At 48.4% G+C, this 22,500-nt stretch overlaps 1 protein-coding gene across 1 annotated transcript in view; it reads left to right on the forward strand.

The window, feature by feature from the left end:
* Positions 1-22,500, forward strand: part of LOC137886997 (membrane-associated guanylate kinase, WW and PDZ domain-containing protein 1-like) — a 47,769-nt gene that overhangs the window by 18,069 nt on the left and 7,200 nt on the right. Inside the window, 12 exon segments of the mRNA XM_068729748.1 lie at positions 2,486-2,543; positions 2,702-2,811; positions 4,473-4,595; positions 4,840-5,025; positions 5,816-6,424; positions 11,347-11,381; positions 13,777-14,032; positions 17,295-17,386; positions 18,649-18,844; positions 18,971-19,092; positions 19,094-19,274; positions 22,396-22,500. The exon segment at positions 22,396-22,500 is cut by the window's right edge and continues 99 nt beyond it. Coding sequence (XP_068585849.1) covers positions 2,486-2,543; positions 2,702-2,811; positions 4,473-4,595; positions 4,840-5,025; positions 5,816-6,424; positions 11,347-11,381; positions 13,777-14,032; positions 17,295-17,386; positions 18,649-18,844; positions 18,971-19,092; positions 19,094-19,274; positions 22,396-22,500 — 2,073 coding nt within the window.

The following is a 22,500-nucleotide window of genomic DNA, read 5'->3' on the forward strand; positions in this document are numbered from 1 at the left end:
TAGACTGTGTTTCAATGTGCAGCAGTGAGTCACCTCACTGTGAGGAGGAGGAGGAGGAGGCAGAACATTAACCCTTGAAGTCTGAGTCTGAGTGGACATCAGATGGTTGTTCTAGAGGCATCACAGGAAGACCTTCACAGGGTTCAGCTGTCACCTAGACAACAATGAGACGTTTCTCTTCATTAGATTCATTAGAATCTCAATATGTCATTGAGAGCCACACTTTATATCAGGATAGAACTCTAAACTCTGCAGACTACGTCCACCAGGACGTCAACATGTTGTCAGGAGGAGATGTATTCATGTTGATGCAGTGATAATTCTTTACTTCATACTTCATGGAGGACAATCTGAAGATGCAGTTCAGTAAAATACTGAGATATAGAGAAGATGGGTTTCATTAGTTCTACAGTTTGTGACGGACTTCATCCGTCCTGTCGGCTCAAAGCATCTGAACGTTTCTGCTCACGAGGTTCTAGAGACTGATGACTGATGACTGAGATGTTCTGGTGTTCTTACGGTCGCTGCAGCGCCACCATCAGAACCATGAGTCCACAGAGCCACGGACCTGTGTCTGGACCTACGGGCAAAGTTCAGTTCATGTTCATTCATGAGAAGAAGAAAACAGATGAGGGTTATTAGAGGAAGTGACAGTTATGACGTCTCATCTGTCTGATGCTCTGAACTAAAGGTCACTGAGGTGATTTCTTCTGTTCCTGTTTGTTGTGAAGTGAAGCTTCTTTGGTGGTAGTTTAGTGAGCTTTAATGTACTTTAATGTGCTTTAATGTACTTTAATGAGCTTTAATGTGCTTTAATGTACTTTAATGTACTTTACTGTGCTTTAATGTACTTTAATGAGCTTTAACAGCAAAGCAGACGGGGAGCCGATGTAAACAGTGACAGAGTTCATAAAAGGATTGAATATGTTTCAGCATAAACACAACGTGTGTTCATGAAGCTAGAGTAAACAACACTGTTTGTTTGCTTTGTTGACTGTAAACAGTCACTGTAAAGCAGAACTCACATTGTTTATGATGAGAGATGAAAATCATCTGACGTCGTTTTACAAGCTGTGTCCACTATTTCTCAAAAGGAGGGAGGGTCAGACAGACACACAGCTGAGGCCTCCACTCAGAGCACCGCTCTGCCTCTCTGCTCCTCACGGTTCACGGCCGGCACCACACCAGCTTATATTTGCATCCAGACGCACCTCAGTCTGAGGTTCAGACGACCCCGGAACAGAACCAGAGCTCCGTCTCAAAGCCTCCACGTCTGGACGAGAGCCTTCATTGCTCCAGTCTGTGGTTATCGATTGTGAAATACAAGACTGCTATGAAAGTGTTTACTGGACCCGGGGAAACCCCGAGTAACACGAGGCGGTAATGTCCCAAATCAGATACAGTGAGGAGGAGGAGGAGGAGGAGGAGCCAACTTCTTAATGGGGATGTGTCAGTTTAATAGGCCTCGTCTGGTCCCATGGTGTGTGTGTGTGAGTGTGTGTGGTTGTGTGTGTGTGTGTGGTTGTGTGTGTGTGTGTGTGTGTGTGTGTGTGTGTGTGTGGTTGTGGTTGTGTGTGTGTGTGTGTGGTTGTGTGTGTGTGGTTGTGGTTGTGTGTGTGGTTGTGTGTGTGTGTGTGTGTGTGTGTGTGTGTGTGTGTGTGTGCGTGTGTGTGTGTGTGGTTGTGTGTGCGTGTGTGTATGTGTGTGTGTGTGTGTGTGTGTGTGTGTGAGTGTGTGTGTGTGTGTGTGTGTGTGTGTGTGTGAGTGTGTGTGTGTGTGTGTGTGTGTGTGTGTGTGTGTGTGTGTGTGTGTGTGTGTGTGGTTGTGTGTGTGCGTGTGTGTGTGTGTGTGTGTGTGAGTGTGTGTGTGTGTGTGTGTGTGTGTGAGTGTGTGTTGACAGACGTTGAGTTGAGCAGAATAATATGAACACAGAAGTTTTGTTTTACATCTTCAGACTTCACTTGTGTGTAGTAGTGATGATGATGATGATGATGATGATGCACAGTGTAGATGTTGTGGTTGTGGTGATGATGATGATGATGATGAAGGTGGTTTGAGGGCAGCAGCAGAGTGAACCCGTCATGATTTGGGTATGTCATGTTAGATATTCATAAAACATAAGAGCTGCTGGCTGAGCCCTCCGGACCGACTGTGAGCCAACCTGTGTTTCAAACATTTAAAGTTCACTGTTGTAATAAAACGAAGACGTTTGGATGGAGAACTAATGACTGCTCAGAGAGGAGGAACAGAAAAGAGTGCGGTTTATTGTAGTTGTGTTCTTCTTGGCTTTTGATTCTATTTTGTCATTTCTGAGAGACGTAAAGATGTTTAAAATGTAACAGAACAACGGTGCCTCAGGGCTGTAGAGAACATGAACCAGTCAGTGCTCTGCAGACATAACATCCCAGCTGTTAGTAACCATGAAGACCTGCTGGAGCTGCTCTCACTGCAGGGGAAGCACTAATATCTGTCTCTGGTGTTTCAGAGCTGCCTCCGGGATGGGAGCGGATAGAAGACCCGGTGTACGGGGTTTACTACGTAGAGTAAGTGACCCTCATCCACACCCGGTCCACATCAAACTCAAGCTCAATTTGGTTTTAACGCGTTTTAACGTAGCTAGCGTTAGCCAGCTCTCTCTGCTACTCTGTAAATGAACCTTTACCTTTGGTTACGTCGTGTCTCCTCCCTCTCGCTGTCTCAGTCACATAAACAGGAAGACCCAGTACGAGAACCCCGTGGTGGAGGCGCGGCGTCGGAAGATCCTGGAGCAGCAGCAGCCGCAGCCTCCAGAAGGTGAGCGGTATATTCGAGGTTCGTTTCCTGCCCTGGCACGGCACCATTTCTTTCTTTCTTCATGTCTGTGAGAGAGTCGTGTCCTTTCTGTCCAGTGCTCTCCAGGGTTCGTGGCCAGACCGCTCTCGACCTTCATAATGTCGGGACGCGACGAAAACGACCGAGACAAACATTGTTAGTCACTGAAAAAGACCATTTTGGGACCAAAGTAGGAGCTGGCCCGAGCCCTGGTGTCGTCTTTTGGTGTTTAGGTTTTATTTTGAAAGTCATAAATGCTGTTTGTCATTCTGTATTTGATCATTTTATATGCTTTACCATAACAAAAGGCGAGGAAGAGATTTAAAAAGTTTAGCCCAGAGGTTTTCAAACGGTGAGGCATGAGGGGAACGAGAGCTGCTCTGAAGACCACTTCAAGAGTTAGACCTGCAGAGGCTTCATCATGCAGCTTTTAAAACTCTGTTGATCTGAACACAGACGCTCACCTTCATAGACTCAGTGTGACTTACTCACACTCACGATATCGTCCCCGAAGAAAGGTCCACAAATCTGAACAATGAAGTTAATTTAGTGATCCAGTGAAAGTTGTCAAAATGTGAACACAAATATAGACTAAAAGAAGTGAAGCTATGACCGGATGAGTGTGATCGTCCTCAAAACAGACAAAGAATATGAGTAGAAACACTAAGAGGAGACATAAGGAGGTGAATAAAGTCAATAAAATCACTAGATATCAACGTCAACATGTTTTCTAAAGTTCTATGTTTAAATATGCTAATGAGGCATTCATTATTAATGATGTGCTAATTTACATACATTTCCATAAAGACGGGTTCAGAATTGTTGTTTGGTTTCGTTGACATATTTAGGATATCTCTCTACATCACTGCGTTAAAGAGAACACGTTTCCCCATGTCTTTAGTAATAACATGTTGTATTAATCAGACTATGAATAATATATGAACTCTTTAGTAATAACATGTTGTATTAATCAGACTATGAATAATGTATGAACCCTGTAGAACCTTCAGAACACAGAGAGGAATGAAAGAGTGAAGTGTGGTGAATGTCAGAGCTTCAGAAGTATCACCAGAGAACGTTTACGTTTGAATATGCAAATGAGTCATTATCTAATGGAAACCGTTGGTGAATTTAGGAGAAAGACAAAGTAGTAAAATGTTCTTTCTGGTGAGAAAGACGAGCTGTCATGGAGCAGTGTAATAACATAATGTAATATGATAATCTGTCTCGCTGTGACATCAACTCTTGTTTCATGTTGGATCATGAATATCTTTTTGTCTGTACTCAGATATCACAATGTTGTGTTCTTTCATTCCTGGAATACTGACTCTCCTCATCCACATCCAGATGTTTGCCCTGTGTTGAAAACCTCTGGACATACAGGCGCAGTTGTACTAATATATACTGTATATATATATATATATATATATATATATATATATTTAAAAAGTACCTCCCATTCAACGAATAGTACAAGCTGATGTAAATGAGGAGCAAATGAGAAGTGACTCAGTGTGTGCAGCGCGTGCTTAAAGCCGAGTGTGTGTCTGTCCACGTGTGTCGTCCGTGTTGCGTGTGCATGCGTGTGCATGCGTGTGCACGTCCATGCGCTGCGTGTGCTGAGCGTGCGTCGACGGCGTCCTGTGCTTGTGTCCTCACAGAGTGGATAGAGGAGCACTCGTCAGCGGCGGCTCCGTTAGCAAACTACGCCCCGAACCACCTGGAGACCTACAGGGACCCTCAGGGACCCCCGGCGCTACCTCCACTCCCCACCGGGGCCAAACGTAAATAAACAGATTTCATTTCTGAGGAATGTATTCAGTCTCTTGACGGGACGTTTTGAAACGGACGTGAAATGACTATAATATGTAGAATGTGTCACATGTCAAACTGTCCAACAAACAAACCAATTCACTGGTTCATAGACGTTAAGGAATCAGTCGGATTGGTCCACATCTACAGAGGACTGACAGAATCACAACTAAACATTATCCACGATGGTTGAGTGTAGAATATGTTGCTCTGCAGGAGGGAAGCCTTTCTTCACGAGGAACCCAGCGGAGCTGAAAGGAACCTTCATCAACACAAAGCTGAAGAAGAGCCGCCGCGGCTTCGGCTTCACCGTGGTCGGAGGCGACGAGCCGGACGAGTTCCTCCAGATCAAAAGTCTGGTTCTGGACGGGCCCGCGGCCGTGGATGGCAAGATGGAGACAGGTGCAGTACGCCGCCACCGTCCACAGGGGGCACTGTTTTCATTCAGCACATCTCAGTCTGAACCATGAGGCCAGTTCTGATGCTCTCACACACACTGGATTCATTTTGAAACTCAAACTGTGCTGAAGGGAACTACCCACAATGCACAGAGTAAACAATGACAGAGGAATAGAGCACTGTGAGGAAAATCAACACAACATGCACAAGATGAGGTTCTCCTGCTGAGCTGGGTTCTAGGTGTTTGGTCCCTTACAGAACTTTAATGTTCTTGTTTCATACTAAACATCACTAACAGTATCTTTAGTCCAGCACTGTTGTTTAGACCTGATGTACTTCAAACCAGAACCTTTTGTAAATGTTTCACCTGGAACCCGTTCAGAGGGTTCTACCTAGTTACCAACATAAAGGGTTATACCTAGAACCCAGTATGCAACATTCTACAGAGAACCCTTCTTTGGTGTAGTGGTTCCACCCAGAACCCTATCTAAAGGTTCTATCCAGAAAATGTCCTCTAAGGGACAAGAATCCAACCATGGGGTTCTACCGAGAACCCTTTTATATTCCAAGGGTTCCGTGTAGAACTCTAAAGGGCCGGGTTCGGTTCACAACCACAGTTTTTCCTTGAAAAGCTCTTTCTTCCAAAAAGGGTTCTTTGGATGAAAAGGGTTCTTTGTGGAACTCTTAGTCTCACAAAGAACCCTTGAAAAACCTCTTCAAAAAAGGGTTCTTCAGAAGCAAATGCCTCTGGGTAGAACCTCAGAACCTCTAACGGTCTGATTCTCCGGTGCAGGTGATGTGATCGTCAGTGTGAATGACACCATCGTGTTGGGCTACACCCACGCTCAGGTGGTGAAGATCTTCCAGTCCATCCCCATCGGTTCCATGGTGGACTTGGCTCTGTGCCGCGGCTACCCGCTGCCCTTCGACCCCGACGACCCCAACACCAGCTTGGTGACCTCGGTGGCGATCGTGGACAAGGAGCCGATCATCGTCAACGGGCAGGAGGCGTTCGACTCGCCCTCCAACAAGGCCAGACCCGTCAACGGCATGAGGGACCCGCGGCCGCACAGCCCCTCGGCCGAGGCGGCGTCCAACTCGCACGGCTACTCCAGCGACGTGGTCAACATGGCCTCGTCCATAGCCACCCAGCCGGAGCTCATCACCATCCACATGGAGAAGGGCGACAAGGGATTCGGCTTCACCATCGCAGACAGCCTGACCGGAGGAGGGCAGAGGGTCAAGCAGATAGTGGACTACCCGCGCTGCCGCGGCCTGAAGGAGGGCGATATTCTGATGGAGGTCAACAAGAGAAACGTCCAGAATATGAGCCACAACCAGGTGGTGGACCTGCTGAGCAAATGTCCCAGAGGCAGCGAGGTCACCATGCTGGTGCAAAGAGGTACGTGTCATATCAGGTCAGGGACTCGTGTGTGTTGTAAATACGGTGCTGCTGAGTTGGACCTCGCCGTCGTCCCGTGTTGCATATAAATGGTGAAAGGGTATCGTGAAGGGTGGTCTGCTCTGGATGTCTTTTATTCTGAAAATACTGGTTTTACTCTGAAACTACTGTACCTGGAATGAACAAACGAGAAGAGGTCAGAGCCTGTGTTCATGGGAACAGAAGATGATTGAATGTTTCATTGATGTAGCCGCGCTGTGTTGATGTGGATTCTTTTAGTGATGGATTTAGTGTTTCTGGGTCGTCTTCCTGACCCATTACTTTACACCACGCTACGCTGTCGGCCCGGAGTGACCCCGAGATGAATACTTCTTCTCATTGAAATGTCAAAACACAACAAATAGTTTGCCGGCATGTCATTGGAGGCCCCTCATCCGTGTCCGGTCCGTTCGGCTGTTAAGCTGCCGGCTGACCCTCGTCTTCATCAGTGGCAGGTTTGGAATACATCAGTTATGTCCTCTAATGAGTTCACCCTGTGCTCCGCTGCTGGAATAACACCGCTGTATCGTGTTAAATGTCAGCATCATTATGGGCTGAGAGAGACAGAGAGACAGAGAGAGAGAGAGAGAGAGAGAGAGAGACAGAGAGAGATGGAGAGAGAGAGACAGAGAGAGAGAGAGAGACAGAGAGAGATGGAGAGAGAGAGACAGAGAGAGATGGAGAGAGAGAGACAGAGAGAGAGAGAGACAGAGAGAGATGGAGAGAGAGAGACAGAGACAGAGAGACAGAGAGAGAGAGAGAGAGAGAGAGAGAGAGAGAGAGAGAGATGGAGAGAGAGAGAGAGACAGAGAGAGATGGAGAGAGAGAGACAGAGAGAGAGAGAGAGAGAGAGAGACAGAGAGAGATGGAGAGAGAGAGACAGAGAGAGAGAGAGAGACAGAGAGAGAGAGAAAAACAGACAGAGAGAGAGACTGAGAGGAAACAAAGGACAGGATAAGTTGGCAAGGCGACCAGATCGTCTCTGTCTGTCTGAGAATGATGCGGAAACCTTTCAAGTGGTCGCTAGCAGCTAGAAGCTAGCAGCTAGCGCATTATCGCTCACAAACAACAATTACAGGAGCTAAGAGAAGGAGCGGGGGGGAAGAGGCCGATAAGAGGAGACGGCGTAGAGGAGGAGGAAGAGGAGGAAGAGGAGGGTTAGGGATCATGTTTTGAGTAAAGTGGAGGAGGAGGATTAGAGGAGAGATTTGCTGAACAGCGCTGGAAGTTCAGCGAGGGGAGCGTGAATGAGGGGATCGGTTTAGAGAAGAGTGAAGCAGAGGAGGAGGAGGAGAGGAGGAGGAGCGAGCTGGACTTCAGCTGGAGGAGAAGAAGAAGCTTTAATCTGGTCATCTGTGACTCATCAATCTGTGCTGTTTAACATCACACAGCGGCTCTCCTCAGGGACGTTAAAGTAACGTTTCCACACTGATGAGGTTTCTCTCTAGGTTGAGTTGTGTTGCAGAAGTTACATATATGCAAAATATTATAAAACTGCTTGTAGCATTAAAAAAACATGACAGAGAGACACGACACCGGTTCATCAGGCAGGCAGCGCTGCTCTGAAGGGAGGAGGAGGAGGAGGAGGAGGAGGAGGAGCAGGAGCAGCTCGGGGTTAGTTTCACAGCTTCACAGGTTGGAGCTACAGACTCATTCTAACCTTAATCTGCTCCTTGTGACGGCAGAACAGCGCCTCTGAACACAGAGTGGGTTAGATTCTGCAGTCGAGGAACATTTAGAAGAAGAGAAGAACGGCAGCATGTGACCAGAAGAAGAGGAGGAATAGTGCTGCTGTGAGGGATGTAATGGTTAAATAAGCTGAACCTTCATGTCTACATGTATTAACCATGGACACATTCTGCAAGGGTTAAAACATCTATTATTCTTTAGGTTGCTCTATAAAGACAACATCTGGCGTGTTCACACACAGGATCTGCTCCCCTAAAGGAGGCGGGGCCTAAAGCAGCGAGCAGCTATTACTCCTCCATCTTGTCTTCCCACCGTTGTTGCCATGACAATCGTGCACAGCGCTGCCGTCCCCCTGAGAGGAGGAGAGAGAATGAAGAGACATCGAGTCTGTCGAGTGTAGAGGAGTGAAACGTGAGGAGGAGGAGGAGGAGGAGGAGGAGGAGGAGGAGAGGGTTTAATTTAAGGTGGAGGTGGAGAAGAGACCGCCATACAGCGGCCCTCCAACGACGCACACAGGAACCTGGAGGAAGGACTCGCTGTGTGTGGGCTCTGCAAAGACCCACCAAGGCCACACACACACACACACACACACACACACACACACACACACACACACACACACACACACACACACACACACACACACTCTCAGGGCCGTTCATTCTTACCCACGCAACTCTTTTTCCTGCGTTTCTTGTCGCCGCTGGTCGACGTGGTTCTCACACATCTCCACCCTGGTGACAGAAAGCTCAGACGACCGTCGTTCTGAAGTTCTTGTTCACTTTTACTGGAAACGTTACAGACCGTTGTGAGATGAGCATCGTGAGCGTCAGAGGTATCGGTGAGAGAACCACCCGGTCTGCTGCCGTCTGCAGGACCACCGGCCCTCAGAGCAGCTTCTTGATGACTGAGCAGGAAACACCGTCTTTGAGGCTCTGCATCCGCCCCGCCTTCTTCAGAGCCGTTCCATGATTTCCTCATTAGCATATCTCTTTGTTACTACAGGCGTACCTCGCTGTCTGCTGTAGAAGAAGTGAAGGAAGTGAAGGAAGCCGCCTCCTCCACGCTGACGCTGAGACTCTTCAGGTCACCACACAGCGCCCCCCCCTCCCCCCCCCCCCCCCTCTCATTTGGTTGATAAGGCTTCCTCAGTGACGAGCTCAGCGGCGTTGTGTTGTTGGGGGTGTGGAGCAGAGCTTCACCGTCCTCCAGCAGCACATTCCTGGCCCCCGGTGCATAATCTACATGCTACATGCTACATACGTGCCTTCACACTCGTCCGTGTTTTTGCTCCGTGCATAAATAAATGCTCAGCTCTTTCCGTACCTGAGCGTGCCGATATTACATATGTGTGGCACGCGGGCGTCGGTGGGGGCTTTCGTGTGCGGGAACATGCGATTCCCGTATTTCAGCTGCAGCTGCTCATAAATGTTCCATCGGATCGGATCGAGGCTGAAGGTACACACACGCGTCAGAATCACGCCAGAAGAGAAGGAAGCAGATTTTAAAACGATTAAAAAGTGCTTCCTGCGTGAAGATGCATGTGAATCATGAGATTCCAGCTGAGCGGGTCTCTCCTGTCCTTCAGCTGCGTGGACAGATCCGTCACCTTATGGCCGTGGTTAAGGTTTGATGATAATCACCCTGACCTTGTGGACGGGTGAGGAGGTTTGGAGGTTGTTTCAAAGGGAGAGGCGTTCAGTGACCTCCCACACCTGTGTGTCTGAGGGTTCCTGCCTCACATATGATGCTGTAACAGAAACACGTTTCACTCTATGACCTGATGTGTGTTCTTCCTGGGTCTCACACACACACACACACACACACACACACACACACACACACACACTCTGCTGCTGGGATGTTCCACTTCCTCCACTAACTGGCGCCCCATGATCTGAGGGAGGGAGAGGATGAATTATGAATCGTGCAGAGTGAGGGGCTTTGCAGCAACACAGAGTTTTAACATTTAATGATTTGTTCTGCAGCACAGAGAGCCTAAGATGGATGCTCGCATGTCGCTGGCGTCGCTCCATCGCGGTGTGTGAAGAACAGACCCGGTGTGATCCGCTGCTCACTCACCTCACCATCCCTCTCACCTCTCACCTGTCTGACAAAGCAGACCGGCCGCCGCTGCACACAGGACTAGTTGATCGCCTTGGCAACGGCAACTCTTTGTCCCGATGTCGTTCGTTTCGTCTATTTCTGTCTCGGCACACTTTCACCGTACAGTTAGAGGCACGAAAAAAAACAGAGCGTCGGGGAGGAGGAAGGGGAGTTTTCTTGGAAAACGGGGGAAACTCTCAGTGTGCGTGTGTGTGTGTGTGTGTGTGTGTGTGTGTGTGTGTGTGTGTGTGTGTGTGTTTCAGGTAGAGGAGCCTTCATGTTGAATGAGTCGTTGGGCTTTGATGGAGAAGAAAAGCGGTTAAAAGATGAATCTTCTCCCCTGACAACTGGCTCCAAGTATTAATATTTCATGAGCACAAATGAGATTGATCCCGGTGACTCTACAGTGTGTTAACTAGTGTTTATATATAAGAGAGATAGAGGGGGAGGAGGAGGAGGAGGAGGAGGAGGAGGAGGAGGAGGAGGCGGCAGAGAGAGAAGATCAGCTCCTCAGTGTTTGCCTTGAGCAGAGCAGAGGAAGCAGCTCCTCGGTTACTCTCAGTGAGGCAGAAGCTCAGGCTTCCCTTTGATACGACGCTCAGGCTCCGGCTCAGTGGGTGATGGTTGAGATTCTGCTGGAGCGCTTGTGTTGGGAGACAGCTGGGAAGTAGACCGGAGGAGGGAGGGAGGTTTGGGGGAGGGAGGGAGGGTGAGCAGCATCCCTGTAGCTTTGACCAGCGGTCCAGGGATGCTGCAGCATAAGTCAGCCTGTCTAAAGCAGAGAGATCAGTCGCTGCTCTCCTAACAGCGCGGGGTGAGAGCGCCGAGTGGAGCGGCGCACAGGGGGGAGGAGATCACTTAGATTAGCGAGCAGCCTAGCGCAGTGTGTGAGAGGAGAGAGAGAGAGGGAGGGAGCAACAGAGAGGAGGAGGAGGAGGAGGAGGAAGAGGAGAGCGAGCCGGGGCCAGTTGCGCTCTGCTCTGCAGCAGGAACCAGGGGTCCATCGTTGGTCCTGGAGGCTTTCTGTTCTTTTTGTTTGGTTTCGGGGTCATTAATGCTCTCTCTGTCTCTCTGCCGATGTTTTGCAGGAGTGGTGCCGGCCAAGAGGAGTCCGAAGCTGGTGGTGAGTCCTCTCTTTATATCTGTGTGTGTATGTGTGTGTGTGTGTGTGTGTGTGTGTGTGTGTGTGTGTGTGTGAGTGTGAGTGTGTGAGTGTGAGTGTTAAAGCAGCGCTATTTAAAGAACAAAAGACGAGAGCTTTCACATCCAACTCTCGCTGCTGCTGCTCTGCATGCAGACATTCCTCTCCTCTTCACTTCTTCCTCTTTCTGTCACTTTTTGTTTGTCTGTCATTGATTTGCTCCTCCTGCTGCTGTTGCCTCTGTGTTGTCATCTAGCTTCGTCTCAAAGCCTCTCTCCTCTCTCCTCTCTCCTCTCTCCTCTCTCGACGTCCCGCCCTCTGACCGATTAGCGGTGTGACGGTGAGCAGCTGTCAGGAGGGGAGAGAGGCATGAAGCGCAGATATGGGGGGAGAACACAACAAGGATGTGGGATGAGAGAGGGGAAGACCAGAGGAGACGTGTAGTCCGTCCCACTGCAGTGAATCACTAGGACAGCCTGAAGACGCTCTGAAGCTGACGGACAGGGAGAGAGCAGGGCGATGACGACGCGAGCCGGAGGCCAAGCGGAGGGAGGTCGGGGGAAGCTGGAGGAGAGATCGGCACAGATCGCAACGTGTGACGAATAACAGAGGAGGGGAAAGAAGGAGGGAGGGAAAGACCGGCTCGGTGGGCAGCGAGGGGGTCCCTGAGGGGACGGGGCAGTTATTCAGGAGTTTAAAGAGCAAACGCCTCCTCCTTTAAGACTCATCTCAAGCTCAGAAGAGACGCCTTTAAACGTGCCTCACCTGAGTCCACCTCCTCACGAGGATCCCGCCTCAGGTCAGTGACGGGTTCAACTCCACAACGTGAGAGGAGAGGGCTGCCTCGGCCGGCCGGGACGTGGATCATTGGGATGAGTTTTAGGGGCTGTGGGTGTTACCTAGTCGGGATTGGAGGAGGGCCGGGGGCCGTGGGGGGGGGGGGGGGGGGGGGGGCGATAGTGGCTCTGCCTGACTGTCACTGTGGATTAGCTTTCCAGTGAGGAAAAAGCCACTTTCCCCTCTCTGGGTTGTGTCAGTGAAATGTCACGCTGCAGGAGACGTGAACAACCAGTTCAGCCTCTCAATGGAGGCTCACAGTTCACTCCGTATGCAGCAGAGACGGCGCCGCATTAACCAAGGCTCCAGAAGTCACTTTTCTTTGGCTGTTGTCCTCATTAAAGAGGCATCACTGGAGCGTTTGACCCAGTGTGTGATGAGCGGGAGGCTCTGCTTTATTATTCACACCGGAGTCAGTCGTCATACTGGAACTCGTCAGTGATTGCGTTTTCTCGGTGCGGCTCATTTTTCATAAAGCTGTGAAGTGGTTTGTAAGATAACGTGGTTCTCTGTACGTTCTGAGGGTGCAGAAGATGCACCGACACCGATGTCGGTCCGGTACCGGCTCAGATATCCGGATCGGGTATCGGTGGCGACGGGGCGACGAAACGAGCAGGTGAGCCCAAACTGAAGAGCTTCAGCTCCACGTGTGACGTGGTGTTCAGGTGGAGGAATGATCTCAGTCTCCTCACAGCGAGGCGTATGGCTTCTGCATCCGGTCGATACCCAGGAGTCGGATCGGTGATAAAACATGAAGGAGTCCAGCAGCACAGTAACTCTGCTGCTCTGTGTTCTCTGAGCAGTAAAACGTCACACAGGTAGAGACCTTCAGTCTGAAGGATCATCAGCCGTATACCGGGTTTCAACATGAACACTGATTATTTTAATTCAGGAGACGTATTTCACATTTGAAAACAACCAACCGCGTAGCTCGACGTCCCCCCCGATGCTTAGCCCCGCCCACAGGGACAAGACCTTGATTCTACTGCAGCTCTCAGGACCTTCTGCAGTAAACAAAGAACCGAGTTCTTCATGAACGGAAACATTTCAGAGATCACACAATGTTCATCTATCTGTCTTTGTCTCGCAGCCATGGAAACCAAGTCATCGCTCCTCGTTTTCAGAAAGAGAGAGAGAGAGAGAGAGAGAGAGAGAGAGAAAGAGGACAGAGAGAGAGAGAGAGATTCCACTGCGATGTCTAAAAACGATGACGTTAGATGCTTTTCTTTTTCTCTCTTTGTCCTCCATCAACACTCTTTCACCCATATCTCACCTTTAACTCTGACTCACTTATCACTTCTCTCTCTCTCTCTCTCTCTCTCTCTCTCTCTCTCCTTCTCTTATACCTCCCTGTCTTCTGCTTCCAGTATATCCACCCCCATCCTTTAGCATGCACACACAGACACACACACTCACACACACACACACACACACACACACACACACACTCACACTCACACACACACACACACACACACACACTTACACACACAGACACACACACACAGCCCCCCCTCTCACTGTGTTGTTGTCTCCTCAGCACCAGTTGGAGAGGAAGGACAGCCAGAGCAGCTCTCAGCACAGCGTGTGCAGCCATCGCAGCGCCCACACCGACTCTCCCGGCCACCCGCCCTCCACCATGCCCGGCGAGGCCCTGGCTCCCACTCCCGCCGCCCCCACCCAGCCTCTGCCGGGCCTGCCCCCTCAGGACCCCGCGGACGGCACCCTCACCCTCCAGAAGAAGCCGGACCCCTTTAAGATCTGGGCGCAGTCCAGGAGCATGTACGAGAGCCGACGTGAGTGGAGTCCAGCTCTGACTTCAGAGTTTAAACGGTGTATCCTCTGGTGACGTGTGAACATGACCCAAGGTCGTCTGGCAGGAGACGCTCGATGCTTACGTCTGTCAGGATTCAAAGGAAGCAAAGATAGATGCCACGCTCATGTCTGCTCTTTAAATATGAATGCTACAGCGAGCAGCAAGTTTAATTAATCATTCATATGTGTATTTATTGATTTGACAGGGACAGTGCAGAGCTTCTTAGCTGTAGCACAGTTAGCTATGAGCTAATGTACATCTGTAGTCCCTGAGCAGCAAACAGAGAATAACATCTGTGTCAGAGAGCTCTTCACTATACGACAACACGACAACATTAAGGCAGCGCAACCACAACCACAAGATCTCACAACATCAAGACACGTAAGCTAGCTTAGCTTAGCATAAAGAGCGAAAACATGTCTTTATCCAAAGCAGCAAAGTCCACCAACCAGCAGCTCTGAAGCTAATCAGAGTTATGCACAGACGATGCCGGTGGGCCAGGCTAGCTGTTTCCTCCTGTTTCCAGTCTCTATGCTAAGCTAAGCTAACCAGCTAGAATTGGTACCGATCCATCAAACTCTCTATCAAACGAGTCAACGTTCCAAAATGTAGATTTATTCCTTTAGATAATCGTGTTTTCCTCGTCTTGTGTACTCATAGTTCTGTTGTGTCTCCTTCATCATTTCTTTGACCTTAATGCAGTAAAAGGTTTGGGATTAGAGACGGAGGTCAGGAAAGATGAGATTCAACAGAACTGTGTTGATTTCTATTTAAATCATTCTGTCCGCCGGTCGGACAGTTAGACCTTTAAAGACGTGTTGACTGCAGAGTGCTTCAGTGTTTCTGTAGAAGAAGAAGCACAGCAGAGTGCTTCAGTGTTTCTGTAGAAGAAGAACCACAGCAGAGTGCTTCAGTGTTTCTGTAGTAGAAGAAGAACCACAGCAGAGTGCTTCAGTGTTTCTGTAGAAGAAGAAGCACAGCAGAGTGCTTCTGTGTTTCTGTAGAAGAAGAACCACAGCAGAGAGCTTCAGTGTTTCTGTAGAAGAAGAAGCACAGCAGAGTGCTTCAGTGTTTCTGTAGTAGAAGAAGAAGCACAGCAGAGTGCTTCAGTGTTTCTGTAGAAGAAGAACCACAGCAGAGTGCTTCAGTGTTTCTGTAGAAGAAGAAGCACAGCAGAGTGCTTCAGTGTTTCTGTAGTAGAAGAAGAAGCACAGCAGAGTGCTTCAGTGTTTCTGTAGAAGAAGAAGCACAGCAGAGTGCTTCAGTGTTTCTGTAGAAGAAGAAGCACAGCAGAGTGCTTCAGTGTTTCTGTAGAAGAAGAAGCACAGCAGCCTGGCCCCACAGGGCTCCGCTCCGTCTCTGTGTGTTTGTGTCACTTAAAGATGCTTTCTGTGTGTTTGCTAAACATTCCTGTGCTTTCTGAGTCACAACCCACCCTGTGACAAAAGCTGCCTCGGAGAGGAACGCGTCCTTGAAAACACACAAGTGCTTGCTGTTGTGTGTGTTTGTGTGTGTGTGTGTGTGTGTGTGTGTGTGTGTGTGTGTGTGTGTGTGTGTGAGGTGTGTGTGTGTGTGTGTGTGTGTGAGTGTGTGTGTGTGTGTGTGTGTGTGTGTGTGTGAGTGTGTGTGTGAGTGTGTGTGTGTGTGTGTGTGTGTGTGTGTGTGTGTGTGTGTGTGTGTGAGTGTGTGTGTGTGAGTGTGTGTGTGAGTGTGTGTGTGTGTGTGTGTGTGTGTGTGTGTGTGTGTGTGTGTGTGTGTGTGAGTGTGTGTGTGAGTGTGTGTGTGAGTGTGTGTGTGAGTCGTTCGCACGATGTTCTTGCCTTCCTCTCGACTGAAAGGAACCGTCATGTAGAATAAAAGAGAGAATGGCATGTGTGCCCTTTACTACACGTCACCATGTCAAGAGACGACGTCTCACCTTCTACATCATCAGCAGAGAACAGCTCGTCTCTCTCAGTTTAGTCACCGGGGAAACAAACACAGAGTATCCAAAAATCATAAAGTGGAGCAGCAGGAAGCAGCAGGAAGCAGCAGGAAGCAGCAGGAAGCAGCAGCCTCTGAGTGAGACTCCTCCATATCATCTGCAGTCACGGCCTATTCTGACATCATTCATCCAGCAGAAACACCGTTTGAAACCACTTTACCTCCAAAATATGGGGTTCACTCGACTGTTCTGGCTGAACTCCATCATCAGGCCTCCGGTGCTGGTACCGCTGGTACCGCTGGTACCGGTGGTGAGGTTTAAAGGGACAGTAGTCTGTTTGTGTGACGTGTTGCAGGTTTGCTGCGTTGTGATTGTTGCAGTGTTAACAATCATGGCCGCCTGTAGAATCTAGGACTGCTGCTGATTAAATATTAACTGGGCTGCTTTAAGCCGCCGCTGATTGGTACGTCTGTAAAAGCCCTGAAGGATCTGCAGCTTTCTCTTTTGAGTCAGCAAGGGGAGGAGGAGGAGGAGGAGGAGACAATGAGAGGAAGAGAAGGAGACGAGGATGAGGAAGAGGACCAGATTCTCAAACGACGACGGGTCCTTCCAAGTCCAGAGACTCAGAACAGAACAGCCTCATTCTAACTTTATGTTCTGAATAATTCACTACATTACAATGTCAAGATTTCACAATCCTCACAGCAAAAAACACTGACTAAAACATGCAGGTCAGGAATTATCCAATTATTATAATTCATAAACATTTCATGAATCTGGTCTCCTCAAAACCACAAGACTCCATTTTAAACACAGCAGTTTAACCTCTAATTATGAAACAAACTTCATTCACAATAGAATAAATAGTCTCCAGCATTCACCATCTCAGGCTTGGTCAAAAGAAAAAAGAAGAGACGACCCTCTGGGTGGATCAGACTGACACCAAATAGCCTGTCTGTCCTCCTCCACAGTCTGCTCGGTCCACAGCGAGACGCAAATGTGTGTGTGTGTGTGTGTGTGTGTGTGTGTGTGTGTGTGTGTGTGTGTGTGTGAGAGATGGAAATAGGTGAAAGTGAAGCTCCAGATCCATGTGTGAAAGAAACATTGGAACTTCTCAGATCTACAACTGATGACGACGTCTCCACTGTAAACAGGAAGTGGACGTGGTGACGTCACCCGCTGGTTTTTGGACTCCTCTTAGAGGAACCAGCGTTGGGTGATCAGCCTGCATAGATGCTGAGCGGAGCCAGCGGGTCTTTGGCAGATGTTCCGGTTGATCTCATGGAGTCCTCCTCACCGTTTCTCTCCTGTGTTTCAGTGCCAGATTGCCAGGAGCAGGACATTTTCCTTTGGCGGAAGGATACCGGCTTCGGCTTCCGTATCCTGGGAGGAAATGAGGCCGGGGAACCTGTAAGTATCCCTCCACCTCCACCTGTCCATCACATGTGATGACTCCATAGAGCGTACTTAATACTTCAGCTGATACTGAACCAGTAAAGCTCTGAATGCTCCGTCCTCGTCTTAGTGTTCCTCCCAGTGTAAGAGGCTTTCCTCCTCCTCCTCCTCCTCTTCCTCCTGTGTTTCCTTGCCTTTAAACCGGAGTAGCGGTCTAACTGGAGCCGTTGCTCTCTGGAGGATCATATAGACAGCTTGTTAAGAGAAGCCAAGGTCTTACCCACAATCCCTCTGGTTGTGCGCCGTATATTTGTCTTAAAAGGAGCGGAGCAAGAGGGAGAGTGGAAGCAGTTATTGAGGAACAGAGGGAAAGGAGTCGGTGCTTGTTGTTTGTGCCAAGAGGCGTGGCCGTGGTGGGCGCTGTGCGTGAACGCCCACACGGCGCCCGAAGACACGAGCTCCTCCGAACGCCACAAACACCTTTAAAGAGAGGAGAGTGAAACATGGAACGGATTCATTTAAAGATTAGAGGAGACGTAGATCTGACTCATGATCATCATCGTTAACTGAATCCACGTCACTGTGTTGATCTTTGAAGCATTGAATTACAGCGTTAAAGTGAAGAGATACCAACGTGAAACTTCCCCGTTGATCACGTACATTCAGGCAGATATGTTTGGTATTACAATCTGAAATATTTCATTTGAATATTCAAATAGGATTAACTTATGAAATGTTCATACATGTCCAGAACAGAAATCTGAACATTGGATAAATATTCCAGGTTCAACATTCTTGTTTTTCAAAGGTTTTTACAAATGAAATCTGTTTTAGTCACGTTTTATTAGTCGTTACTAATAACATGTTGTATGAATCAGGTTATGAATAATATATGAAGTCTGTAGAGCCTCAGAACACAGAGAGGAGGGACAGAGTGAAGTCTAGTGAATGTAAGAGCTGCTGATTCTGGATCAGATGTTTAGTTCATTAGAAGACTCTACAGGTGAATATGATACCTGATCTATATCAACATGGAACTTCTCCAGGTGATTACTTACATAAAGACTTTTGTATTATGAGTTCTCTGAAGTTAAATATGCAAATGAGGCATTATCTAACGGTCACTTTTGGTGAATTCAGGAGAAGAGATCTGCCTGGATGTTTTCTTTCATCTAGTGTGGAAGAAGTCGTGTTACAGAACTGATCAGTGCATTATTAATAATGATATAATAAATCAGTAATCCGTTACATCTGGCGTTGCGTTCGCTCTCCTCCAGATCTACATCGGCCACATCGTGAAGTACGGGGCGGCGGACGAGGACGGACGGCTGCGGTCGGGCGACGAGCTCATCTGCGTGGACGGCACGGCGGTGGTGGGCAAGTCTCACCAGCTGGTGGTGCAGCTGATGCAGCAGGCCGCCAAACAGGGCCACGTCAACCTCACCGTCAGACGCAAGTCGCCCGGATACGGAGGTGACCGGGCGTCACGTGACACGCGTGTACATTCACACGGCCGTCAGGCACGGTCACATGATCCAGACCTGGATCTGAGGTCGGTGAACCGCTCTTCTAACCGCTCTGTTTTCTTCACCCACGAAGGCTCCAAAGGAGAAGGCGACATCCCGCCGTCGCCGGCCTCCTCCCACCACAGCAGCACCCAGGCGCCCAGCCTGACGGAGGGCAAGCGGACCCCCCAGGGGAGCCAGAACTCTCTCAACACCGGTCAGCTCCGGCAGCGGATCCACCAGCGGCATCGGCAGCGGCGGCGGAGGCGGCAGCGGCAGCGCGGTGGTGCCCGCCTCCCTGCAGCCGTACGACGTGGAGATCCAGCGCGGAGAGAACGAGGGCTTCGGCTTCGTCATTGTGTCGTCCGTTTCCAGACCCGACGCCGGCACCACCTTCGGTAAGTGAGCCGGAGCCGGAGCTAGTTGAGATGGACGGGGACTCCTATTCAGTCTGACACCGAGAGTCCGTTGTGTTCACCGCAGACTGACGATTTACACTTTAACCCGACCCAACGGCTGTCTGTGATCTCTTTCTCTCTGTGGTTAGTTAAATGTGAGGGTTAGTTTAATGTGAGAGTTAGTTTAATGTGAGTTAGTTTAATGTGAGGGTTAGTTTAATGTGAGTTAGTTTAATGTGAGGGTTAGTTTAATGTGAGGGTTAGTTTAATGTGAGTTAGTTTAATGTGAGGGTTAGTTTAATGTGAGGGTTAGTTTAATGTGAGTTAGTTTAATGTGAGGGTTAGTTTAATGTGAGTTAGTTTAATGTGAGTTAGTTTAATGTGAGGGTTAGTTTAATGTGAGGGTTAGTTTAATGTGAGTTAGTTTAATGTGAGGGTTAGTTTAATGTGAGTTAGTTTAATGTGAGTTAGTTTAATGTGAGGGTTAGTTTAATGTGAGTTAGTTTAATGTGAGAGTTAGTTTAATGTGAGTTAGTTTAATGTGAGTTAGTTTAATGTGAGAGTTAGTTTAATGTGAGTTAGTTTAATGTGAGAGTTAGTTTAATGTGAGTTAGTTTAATGTGAGGGTTAGTTTAATGTGAGGGTTAGTTTAATGTGAGTTAGTTTAATGTGAGGGTTAGTTTAATGTGAGGGTTAGTTTAATGTGAGTTAGTTTAATGTGAGGGTTAGTTTAATGTGAGTTAGTTTAATGTGAGTTAGTTTAATGTGAGGGTTAGTTTAATGTGAGGGTTAGTTTAATGTGAGTTAGTTTAATGTGAGGGTTAGTTTAATGTGAGTTAGTTTAATGTGAGTTAGTTTAATGTGAGGGTTAGTTTAATGTGAGTTAGTTTAATGTGAGAGTTAGTTTAATGTGAGTTAGTTTAATGTGAGTTAGTTTAATGTGAGGGTTAGTTTAATGTGAGTTAGTTTAATGTGAGTTAGTTTAATGTGAGGGTTAGTTTAATGTGAGTTAGTTTAATGTGAGGGTTAGTTTAATGTGAGTTAGTTTAATGTGAGGGTTAGTTTAATGTGAGTTAGTTTAATGTGAGAGTTAGTTTAATGTGAATTAGTTTAATGTGAGGGTTAGTTTAATGTGAGGGTTAGATTAATGTGAGTTAGTTTAATGTGAGTTAGTTTAATGTGAGGGTTAGTTTAATGTGAGCTAGTTTAATGTGAGGGTTAGTTTAATGTGAGGTTAGTTTAATGTGAGGGTTAGTTTAATGTGAGGGTTAGTTTGATGTAAGAGGTTAAGCTGAACTCAGTGCACAGAAACAAACATGAACATGGAGTCGGTGCCTTCCTCCAGTAAATGAGGATAAATGAACCACAGGGTAAAATGGCCGACGTCGTCTGCTGGCAGGATTCCAGCAGGAGAACAAACTCTCATTGAGCTCCGTGACTTCATGAGTAAGCGGTGCGCGTTTGACAGAAGCTCTCTTAATGCCACAGAACGAGGTCACCGACCTTCTACCGAGGAGCGCCGGGATAAAGAAATCTGCTCGCGTGCGGCGAGCGCTCCCTCGGGATCGCCGCCGCCTGCGGCTTCATCGCGAACGCCATCGTGACCGATTCATGCCTCACAGCCGCCCTCGCCGATCCACTCGCCGCGTAATTGAAGTCTACTCGGCTCGCTCCGCTTGCCGTCTAAACCGTTTACGCATCACGGCAGAGCAGCGGAATCGCTGCTCGGGCGCCGATGAGGAATTGTAGACGTTCTCCTCCGACAAATTTTGGCGTTAACCTCCGAGTGATGAATTTCCACCGGCAAAGTCGCGCCAAGGTGCCCTGAATAGTTAGCGTTAGGGTGATGTAGTGCGGTGTGAGACGCTCCATCGATCCCGCGGGCCGACGGTGTTTGCTCTGCAGAATCAACAAAGAACGTTATTTATAGCGAGAGAGCTCGTCAACAACCGCGTCCTGAACGTCTCGTGGTCCTTTGGAGGCGGGTTCTGTTGAATGGACTCGGTGCTGCGATCAGCATCCCACGCTCCGCTAATGGACTCCAACCACGTGGGACAGTAGAACGTGAGGAAGAACGAGTATTACAACGGAAAACTAGTAGCAATAAAAGCAGTTTGAGCTGATTCCATCTGTCGTACATCATGGATCAGCGCCCCCCCCCCCTGCTGTGACCGGAGGTTGAGGTCGTGTTTAGCAGATTGGATATTAAATCCACACCCCGTGTTATCCCACATCTCATTATTTAGATAGAGTGACAGGACACGAGCACATTCTTCAATCAGAAGACCGGGGGAGGGTAGAGCGGCGAGGTGATGTAATAAATATGGATGTTACAGAAAATACTGGGGGGGGGGGGGCAGGGAGGAGCAGAGATGAAGGGAGGGGGGGGGGGGGGATCTCCAGAGTCTGTTCAGAGCTTCTGGTTCTACGAGATGTGCGGTATTGAGCACTGTCACTCAGCTGCAGGTCGTATATAGAACCACGTATATAGAACCACGTATATAGAACCACGTATTTAGAACCACGTATATAGAACCACGTATATAGAACCACGTATACAGAACCACGTATACAGAACCACGTATACAGCTACTGTTCATCTCCTCTTCAGGAACGCTTATTGTTTTTTCAGAGCCGGTGAAGATCAGATCAGATCAACGACCTGAACGTTGTGTGTGTGTGTCGTTGATCTGTGTGTTGAACGTTGTGTGTGTGTGTCGTTGATCTGTGTGTTGAACGTTGTGTGTGTGTGTCGTTGATCTGTGTGTTGAACGTTGTGTGTGTGTGTCGTTGATCTGTGTGTTGAACGTTGTGTGTGTGTGTCGTTGATCTGTGTGTTGAACGTTGTGTGTTGGTAGGCTGTCAAACATCAGATCAGAAGACAGATTATTTTCCCATGAAGTCTCTGAATCGTCTGTTGGTTCTTGTGTTCTGGTTGCTGCAGCTGTTCTGTGGTTGGATGGATGAAACGTGGTGATTTGGGATAATTAACCTTTTTTCTTTTTCGTCTCTTTTCTCCCCGTTTTTCTTTCTTTTCTTATAATACAAATCAATACACCCAATCAACACAATAATAATCATCACCGCACGCTATTTCTAACTACACAAACTAACACAAAAGCCGGGAATGCTTGTGTGGCCATGCCCCACAAAATAGGACGCATCATCGAGGGCAGCCCGGCGGACCGCTGCGGGAAGCTGAAGGTGGGCGACCGGATTCTGGCCG

This window comes from Cebidichthys violaceus, unplaced genomic scaffold, assembly GCF_023349555.1.
Source record: "Cebidichthys violaceus isolate CVI_PGR_0920_01 unplaced genomic scaffold, fCebVio1.0.p SCAF_47, whole genome shotgun sequence".
NCBI classification, from domain to species: domain Eukaryota; kingdom Metazoa; phylum Chordata; class Actinopteri; order Perciformes; family Stichaeidae; genus Cebidichthys; species Cebidichthys violaceus.